Source organism: Muntiacus reevesi, chromosome 1 (assembly GCF_963930625.1).
Source record: "Muntiacus reevesi chromosome 1, mMunRee1.1, whole genome shotgun sequence".
NCBI classification, from domain to species: Eukaryota; Metazoa; Chordata; class Mammalia; order Artiodactyla; family Cervidae; genus Muntiacus; species Muntiacus reevesi.
Window position 1 is genome coordinate 227,166,677 of NC_089249.1, and position 10,129 is coordinate 227,176,805.

Here is a 10,129-nt window from a genome sequence, read left to right on the forward strand (position 1 = left end):
TATAGCAAATATGTCAGAAACTGATTTACTTACTGCAAACATTTTCTAACAAAATTCTATTTTAAAACCAGCTAATAAGTCAAAATATAGGGAAGATATTATCAAAGGAAAAAAATAGAAGAGAATACTGCCAACTATGGCTTAATAAAGGGGGTCTCCAAACTATGAATTATACTTCTCACAGAAACTTTTACAGTGATTATCATTTACCATTCAAGATCTCAACTGACTTGTACTTCTATCATTGAATCTGTCCCATATCCCTTAAGCTGATTTTGCTATTAAGACTTAGCAAAAACCATAAGCCATAAAATAATGCAAAGCAATAAAAATGGATGATATACTTCTGAAGTCTCTGATATACTTATGAAGCCTAGCAACATAAAAAACGTTAAGGAGCCCATTACATCATGCTGTGTATTGGCATGATAGTAGCATGCCCTCTGCCAACTCATCTACATAGTCTAAATATCAAGACTAGTCCAAATGTTTTCTTGACCCACCAAGACGACACAACTGCTTATACCCAACTCTAACTAAACTGCCCACAATCTATCACAATTATTGGGATTCCCACTACTCAAAAAATTACAAGTACCCTGTGAGCAGGGACGGATCTTTTTTGGTATGTTGCAAATGGCAACACAAAGCCTGCAAAAGTAGTTTGGAAACATACTAAACTATGGTGCATCTATACTACAGTATACCAGTTTTATGATACAGAGCGATTATGTACACATACAGGTGTCTTTGAAGTTAAAATACTTACGTATGTATGTATGTATATCTAAAACAACCCAATACTTGTTCCTAAAATAAATATCTCTCCCTGCAAATAAAAAGACCTAGAAATAGGCAAACTGTTAACATACATCATCTCCAAGTGCTGGGAGAAAACAGGGAAGGAGCAACATAAGGGTCTTTATAGGCCATTAACTGTTTTATCATGTTATTATCTAGCTTTGAAATTTTTCAGTAAAATGTTTTAGCTGAATATACCCTAAGGTTTTAACAAGGCTGCCAATGAGCATGTACCTTTCCCTGAATATATACTGAGAACAAAAAAATACTCATGATACCAGAGAACTGCTGTGTTCTAGTTATCCAGCACATTTAACTTGAGTGAGCCATCTCAACAACTAAGTGTATACGTGGTAAGCAAGAACATGATGTGCAATTCCAACAATCACTGCATTACTCGTAATAGCAAGAAATGTCCATCAATCATTATGGTACAGCCATGCTATGGAACATTATACAAGCATTAAAGAGGATGAGGAAGGTCTATTTGTTCTGATATGAGAATGCCAATCATATAAACTGCTGAACTATTTTATTCTACTTTTAAAATATAGGTACATACAAAAGACCTTGCTGAACATACACCTATTAACAAGGATTATCCTTGAGAAGAGAATTTCCTCATATTAGTAGGCTTTTTACTACTCTTTGTTTAGTTTTTAAGCAGTTATTTAAACATTAATTCTCACTTTTAAAAATACACCAGTCTCAACATTCAGTACAATTTCTCTTTTCTATTTCCTAGTAACATTGCCAAATGTTACTTGGCAACATTTGACCAAACATGCAATATTTTAATTTTTAAAATACAAAAATATGTCAAACATGCAATATTATAATTTTTAAAATAACACGGTAGAAAGGGAATTTTTATTGGAAAGAAGTTTTTACAACATTCACTTTGAAAAGAAAACATTAGACAAAGGTACAGCAAAGCAACCTGCAATAAGACACCAAGGAAAAGGCATTCACTGTCTTACCCTGGTTTAGAGGCAATCTTTGTTGCTCCACTTAATAAAAAAAAAAGCCATCTAAAACAGGGAAGAGAAATTATATTCCCAGTGACCAAAATCTTAACACTGATGCAGTAAGTTGGTTAAAACGGAAGAGACTTAACTTACCCTCTTCTAAGTGCAAATACTGTCTTTTAGGGAATAATCCTTACATTGCCTAGATGCAGTTTTGCTTAAATTGACTCAACATCCAAATGCCCACTTTTAATCAGCAAAAACATAGGTAATTTAGTTTAAGATGCAAATTCTCAAATTTGAGAGTATTAAGCACACTTAAAGGTAAACAAAGCTACAAATCAAATAACTGACACTGCCATTTCTGTTCTTGAGGTAATTAATCAGAAATAGAAAATTCTTCAGTATCCTCAAAGCGTTAACCTCACTTGAAAACAAAAATTCATTATGAAGATTTAAATATTCTGTTCTAAATCACTAAGCTACAGAATGAAGCTATCAGTATATCATTCTGATTTGTAACCACTATGAATGTCAACCATTTGCAAGCTTTTTAGGACTCCAAATTACTTTCAATCTTTCAAACCTCTTCCAACTAATGATTACCACTGAATTTTACTAAAACACTGTAAATGCAGAAGTTCTTCACAACAGGAAGACAAAAAAATTTTTTTTATTTTGCTAATCTTTCAAAATTAGATTCAAGCATTGCATAAAAATTATATTCAATGCTGACTAGGTTCTGTACTACTTCCTCCCCAAGTCTTGATTAAATTTGTAGTAATAATGTTCAGGTAAATCTTACAAGTGAAAAAAGTGAAACCATAACAAACAAGTAAGTCCCACATGCCAAATCTGGAAAGACTAAAGACCACTATTTCTGCCTTCACTGAATACCAATCCAGATAAGAAATTTGTAAAGGTAGATACATGACAACAAAGCGATGATATACCATGAACACTAAGCCACTTTTCTAATTAGGAAATCCTTTTACATAACTTTTCACACATCACTACATGGGAAATACAAACGACAATAACCTTATTAAATTCTGAAAACCCTCCAGAAGGTGGACTATTCCAGTTGAACCAGAAGAAACAGATCTTCCTCCTAAAACTGAGTAAAACACAAGCACAATAATTACAATAAAAAATTTAAGCATATCATTTTCGGTATCTTAGAGCCCCACTCCCCGAAAAAGCTAGACCAAATCACCACATGAAGAAACGCAGTATGATGCATTTCAGTAAGAGTGAAAACAGAAATTTAAGCAAATCTGTAAAACCATTTGTAATGCAAAACTTGACTATCTTGTTAATTTACTCAATATGCAAACACATCTATCCCATTTGTTGTACAGGTACTAACCTGTACTAAGTATCAGCTACCCTTTGTCAAAGTGACTACTAAGAAGCCTTAAGCAAAATTCCAATCAAATATTTTACCATATCATTAAATCAAATGTAGGTACTTAGATTAAAAGGTATTCTGAACCCACCCACCAGGTTATACATACTCTCACTCAATCATGTAAAGAATTGAATTCTTTATTTGTGATATCCATAAACGTTGCTATTCTATATGTCTATCCAGGAAGGCAATTTTCTCCTATACCATTGTTTTGTTTTGCTTTTTATAAACAACAACTTGAATTCTATTGCATGAAAGGGCTACAAATATACATTTGTTAACCAAGCAGAATACACAGATATTTTGCTTTACAACTTGCACCTAAGATACCAGTACATGAAGCTGGTTCATTAGTTATCATAGCAATGTGGGGCCACTGCCCAAGCTATGCATAGCAGTTTACATTTTCAAACCTCATGTAGAAAGGGCAGTCGTGATATGGACCATTAACTACATTCCTGTAAAGCCCATCTTAGTTACAAATAAATGTATAACCAAAGTCTGCACAGATTTTTGATGGCAAAACTTCTAAAATCTGATGCAACTGTCCTGAACAAGTTTTTCAACCAACTGTTTTACAGATATACTGACATTCTGCCAGTAGATGGTGCCACAAAAGTTAGGGGAAGGATTTCCAGGAGGACAACAGTTCAGCTATAGGGAAAAAAAAACATTTAAACCTGCTCTGAAAATACAAAAATGCACTTAAAGTTTGAGGGTAAAATATAACCCTTATTTGTAACCATTCATTACAGACAAACCAGTAAGAGGGATGAAATTAGGCCATCTGAATTTTTTAAAACAGTTTATATGAATGAAAACACATGCTTAACACAAACTATTTCTTTAGAACTACACAGTACATATTTTGAAGTAAATTCTCATAGAAGTGACCAACCATGTCAAGATCATAAGCAAATCACTTGGTACAAGAGATGGATGTAGGAAAAACTTTAAAGATTTTAAAAAGCCACATCCACCACTTCAAATGTTTTACCTGTAAGGGATAAAATTCAACACATCACTACCTGGGCAACAGCAAGAAGAAGGAAAAAAAAAAAACAAAAAACCTCACAGGACCTTTTAAAAGTTTCTCTAAGTACACATCAAGAATTAAGAATTAACACGAAAAATTACCCTTAAAACGGTACGGAATGGATCCTAGAAAAAAAATGTTAGACATGTACGGTCAAACACAATGATTTATTAAAAATAAAACGTAAAAATGATTTTTGTACATATGCTTCCAAATTTCGGGCATGGGATCCAAGGAGATTTCATAGAAAACGCTGTAGCCAGATATCAAGTCCTTACAACAAAGTAAACTAAACCCCCCAACCCCCGCCCAGGTTTTGCTACAGAATCAGCAAGTTCACTCCCTCCCCCCCCAAAAAACACAAATTAAAACAAGACATTTTGCTAGTATAAAAACGACCAAAGTCCAAGTAATAATAAAAAAATAGAGTCCATCAATGACTGTAACACAAAAATGTGTATGTGGGGCCAAGTCCATTTTCAGAGGGAGAGACGAGAGAGGTGGCAGGCATATAGGGCAACACCCCCAAGGGTAAGCAGCCTTAGAAGTGGCTCCCCCAAGGGCAAAACGGGGAAGGTGGTGGGAGCGAAAAGGACTTGGGAGTTGACCCTAGTTGGGTGGTTGAAAAGAGCTACCCCTATAGCCACTCCCAAGCATTAAAAAAAAATTTTTAGAAGGAGCTGCCTCCATAGCCACCCCCACCGCCATAGCCACCTCTGTAAGGTCCACTGTTGCTGCGACCTCCCCAGCTGCTGCCTCCTCCGCCGCCGCCGCCGCCGCTCTTCATGGGCCCATAGGACGACTGGTGCTGGCTGTAGCTGCCGAAACCGCCGAAACCGTTACCGTAGTCGCTTCCACCGTAGGACGAACCGCCGCCGCCGCCGCCTCCGTAGGCGTTGTAGCCGCCGCCGCCGCCGCCGTAACCACCGTAGCTGTTATAACCGCCGCCGCCGCCCTTAGACAGGCCGTTCTGGTCACGACCACCGCCCCGACCTCGGCCGCCGCGGCCGCCACGGGAGGACCGGGAACCGCCTCCGCCCCCACCGGAGTGGATATCCTCCTTGGGGACAGCCTTCTTCACCTCCACGCGATGGCCCTGGATCGGATGGAACTTGACCACCGCGGCCTTGTCTGCCGCGTCGTGATTCTGAAAATACACGAAGCCGAAGCCACGCTTCTTGCCAGACTGCTTGTCGGCAATAATCTCGGCCTTTTCCACGGTGCCAAACTGCGAGAAGTGCTCGATCAGGTCGCCCTCGGCCACATCTCCCTTAAGGCCCCCGACAAAGAGCTTCTTCACCTTGGCGTGAGCACCGGGCCGTGCCGAATCCTCCCGGGACACCGCCCGCTTCAGCTCCACCGTGTTGCCGTCCACCGCATGAGGCGAGGCGGCCATGGCGGCATCGGCCTCCTCCACATTGGAGTAGGTCACGAAGCCAAAGCAACGGGAGCGCTTGGTCTGGGGGTTCACCACCACTACGCAGTCTGTCAGGGTCCCAAAGGCCTCAAAGTGGCCGCGCAGGCCGGACTCACTCGTCTGCACGTTGAGGCCGCCGATGAACAGCTTACACAGTTGGGAATTCTCCATCTCCACCGCCCGGGCCTTGCCCCCGCCCTGGGAGCTCCGAGGTTTCGCCGTCGCCGTGATGGTTGGCTAAGGTTTCCTCACAACTTGGGCCCAGCCGTCGCTGGAGCCTCCCCCGTCGGTCAGCGACGGGAAAGGGAAGAAGGGAAGGGAAGGGAAAAAGGAAGAGAGGAAGGGGGAGGGAAGGGGAGAGTTGCCGGCTAGAGGACGAGCCGAGGAAACTGGAAGGCAACCAAAGCCGTCGCTACCTCCACCGCCACCTCCGCTCCCCTATCTGTGCACCACACAAAGAGGCCGCTGAACGCGCGCGCACCCTCCCCGAAGCGTGCGTCACCGCCGACGTACGGCAGCGCAGGGCAGTCCACCAATCCTCGCCTCGACCTCATTAGTCCCGCCTACCGCGCTGCAGCGCCGCTCTCGGTCACGGGCTCCCCGCCCTCCGCGGTCTATTCAAGCCTTGGGCCTGCGCTGCTCCCGCTACCGCCTTTCCCGCTATGCTTTCGCTCCCAGGATCCCCAGTGCGCCCTCACTAGGGACTCTCTCTGCTCTTCGCGAACCTCTGCGATTCATTTGCCCCCAGCCCCCGCGGCTGTTCCCAGTGATTTTTCCCCCTCCCCTAGCCCTATCCCCTCACCCAGCACCGCAGTGGCGTTCGCGCCAGCCCCTTGAGAGACATGTCAGTTCAGCCAATCACAGCCATCCGCTAGCATCCACTTCCGTTTTCGGCAGCTGCCGGATGGGCGCGCTCCCCAGTGCGCGCTGGCCTCGGCGCCCCCAGTGTGCAGTCTTCTTGCTACCCGTACGCCTCCTCCCGCCCTGGGCTGCCGCGGGGGCGGGGCGCGCGGGGTGGCGGTGAGCGAGGACGCGCTGGGGGCCGTTCCCAACGGATGCGGCCTGGGGCGTCACGCGCGGGTTTTTTGAAAACTTGACTGTTGGGGTTAGGGTCTTGGATTTACCCGCCGCGTTTCGGCTGGGCCACTACACCTGGCGTCCTCACCCCTCCCATCCGCACAAAGATGGAGGGTAGGGGGTCTGGTCAGGGAAGGCAGTTATTAACCGTTTATAGTGGGCCAGAGGCACGATTAGACAAACATTGGCACGTGGCCCTGCGCAAAAGCGAGCCCGAGGCCATGTGGAAGGACAGCAGCGCGCCGAGAGCGCTTTAGACTTTGCGACCGAGGCTTGGCGCGAGACCCAGTGCTGTCAGTGGAACCCTCTTGCGAGGCTCAGCGGATATTTACATACTCCCCCGGTGTACACATCTTTTCATAGGTCCTGTTACCTGTATGAGCTTCCTTCCCAACTAAAATGTTAGGTTTTTTAAGGCGTTTTCAATCGGACTGGGAGCCAAGTCAAGCACATAAACACTGTACTGTATGTAAGTATCGCACATCCTTGATAACTGCCATATCAACCCGGGTGGGAATACAAGAAAGTTATAATGGCTTCCGTCTACTGAAACTTTTGTGTTTCAAGCAAGATACAAGGGGTGCCACACGGTTTAAGGCACGTGATGGAGAGCCCCCAAGCCATGTAGCAAATTAGAAGAGAAATTCCTCACTGTACCCTGGAATGGAATGTATTCAGAAATGATTAAAGAGGTAGAAGTTGCACTGAATCAGAGTCAAAGGCTAGATAAGATTTCTATAGGGAGTTTACCGGAACAAAGTCTGGAGAAAATTTATAAGCTCCCAGGAACAGAAAGTAGACCAGTTTGATTGGATCAGGAGGTTTTTGATAGAAAAAAAACTAAGGTTGAGGGTCTTGGTATTATGGAATGTCTTGAAATTTAGATTAAGGAGTATAAATACTAATTAAAAGGCTATAGATAGGCTTCAAGGTTTAGGGAGAAACTATGTCTCTATTACCTACAAACTGTGTGACCATCGAGTTGTGTGACTTTGGACAGGTCACCTAACCTTTTTAAAATTATAAGTTTTATTATCTAAAATCATAACATAAAACACCTTCCCAATGTGGTAAAAATTAAATGAGATTCTGCATGTAAATGCAGAGCACAGTGCCTGGCACATAGTAAGTGCTCAATTTCTCAATTTCTCAAATAACTACTATACCAAGTGTTGGAAACGGGGCAGTAAGCAACAGACAAAAATGTCTGCCCTCATGGAACTTACATTCTTGTGGGGAGAAGCAAATAATAAGAATGGTATACAGCATGTTAGATAGCAATAAATGCAATTGAAAAACTAAAAAAGAAGGATAAAAGGAAAGTATTACCTTACTACAAAACACAGTTCAGATATGTCAGGATTTGCTAACCGACTGATGATAAATAATGAGGAAAATAAAAGTATTCGAGTGTTTGATATCTGGAAGCCTAAAATTACCACATGATAGAGCTACAAAAATCTAGGAAAAGAAACTATTTTAGAGGAAGTATGGGTGATGGTGAACATAGCTGTTAATGTTTAAGGTGAAACTGGGATATTCATGGAGCACTGTGTTCTGGGATGCCCAAGATTATAGCTTTGATGAAAGATCAGACCTGAAGAAGTTTATTTTAGAGTCATCCAAATAAATGTTAAACAGTAAAAGATGAATTTCTGAAACAGAATAAGACCGTAACTTGTTTTCTCATCTAAATTGTAAATTCTAAAATAACATTTTTTCCTATGTTGTTTTAAAATAATCATCCACACAGTCTTATTGAGGATCTGTTACTGATTTAATTTCTGTTGACTAGAAAAGCTTCATAGAAGCATATGTCTAGTCTAAGCCTTACCTACAGAAGGAGGGCAGACTTCCCTATGGGCTGAGTAGTAAAGAATCCACCTGCCAATGCAGGAGATTCAGGTTCAATCCCTGGGTCAGGAAGATACCCTGGAGAAGGAAATGGCAACCTATCCAATATTCTTGTCTGGGAACTCCCATGATCAGAGAAGACTGGCAGGCGACAGTCCATGGGGTCACAAAGAGTGGGACATGACTTAGTGACTAAACAACAACAGAAAGAGGGTAAGGATGATGGGAAACAACACAAGCATGTTTGAGAGACATCTAGAAAGTCAGGAGAAGTGCAAGATAACTGGGATAGAAGACTCTTTTCAGAGATTAGATTGCTAAAAGTAGGGACAGTGAATAAAGCGCGTTATATAAATACTTAAATTAGGCTGTCATTTTCCTACCTCTGAGATCATTCCGGTGGAAAAACAATTTTTTTCCTACTTTACCTTTTAGATCATTGCCTGAGTATGTTTCTCGACTCTTCCTTGCTTTCAAGTATCTCAGCCTTCCAAAACAAATGTTTTAAAATGTAACTGAAATTTAGACAACCTTTGTTTTCCATCCTTCCTAAAAGTGTGATAACAAGATCTAATTGAATATGATGTTTAAACAACTCAAAAGAACTGCACAGAAAAAAGGGTATATTTTACTGCACCTAACAGAAAAAGGGAACTACAGAAAAGGAAAAAGAATGAGCTGAGAAAGAGAGGGGAAACTATGAACAGCTATATTTTCAGAAAGCAGCAACTCTACTTCTTTTTTAAGTCAACTTTTTATTATTTGTTGTTGTTCAGTTGCTCAGTCGTGTTCAACTCTTTGCAACCCCAAGGACTGCAGCATGCCATTATATCTCAGAATTAATTTTTGCAGTTGAGTTCTGTCATGGCCTGAATTGTGTCCCCACCCTCTCTTACCTATAAATTCACAATGTGAAGCACTAGCCTCCAGTACTTCTGAATGTAACTATAATCAAAGATAAAGTATTTAAAGAGGTGATTATCTTAAAACAGGCCCTTAGGATGAAGCCCTAATCCAGTATGGTTACTGTCCTTACAAAAAGAGGAAGAGACACCAGGGGTATATGTGCACAGAAGAATGACCATGTGAAGAGGCAGTGAGAGGATGGCCACCTGCAAGCAAAGGATAAAGGTCTCAGAAGAACTTAACCCTACTAGCACCTTAATCTTAGACCTCCATCCTCCAAAAATGGAAGAAAAATTAATTCCTGTGGTTCAAACTACTTATTCTTTGGTATTTTGTCATGGAAGCCCTAGCAAACCAATACATGCTCCATTTTTATTTACCCAAGTTACTTTCCAAAATAATACTTTGCTGTTTGTGATGAGGTACAATCTTTGTAGTGGACCTAACAGCCTTAAAATTTGACCATTCTTTTGTACCATTAATGATGCTTCTGGAAATTTATCTTAAGGAAATAACTGATAATCTGTGTAAGTTGGAAACTTCTAATTGCCCTCAAATAGCTATCTGATTGGGATTCCCTGGTAGCTCAGCTGGTAAAGAATCTGCCTGCAATGCAGGAGACCCCGGTTTGATTCCTGGGTCAGGAAGATCTGCTGGAG

At 41.8% G+C, this 10,129-nt stretch overlaps 1 protein-coding gene across 1 annotated transcript; it reads right to left on the bottom strand.

The window, feature by feature from the left end:
• Positions 1–3,303: 3,303 nt before the first annotated feature.
• On the bottom strand, positions 3,304–6,117 carry HNRNPA0 (heterogeneous nuclear ribonucleoprotein A0). The gene has a single exon (XM_065918597.1). The coding sequence runs from the start codon at positions 5,802–5,804 to the stop codon at positions 4,887–4,889; it is 918 nt and encodes a 305-aa protein (XP_065774669.1). The 5' UTR covers positions 5,805–6,117; the 3' UTR covers positions 3,304–4,886.
• Positions 6,118–10,129: the final 4,012 nt, after the last annotated feature.

What these genes read in the sequence shown, in the direction of transcription:
- HNRNPA0 (XM_065918597.1), bottom strand. Translation starts at nt 5,804, where the DNA reads ATGGAGAATTCCCAACTGTGTAAGCTGTTCATCGGCGGCCTCAACGTG.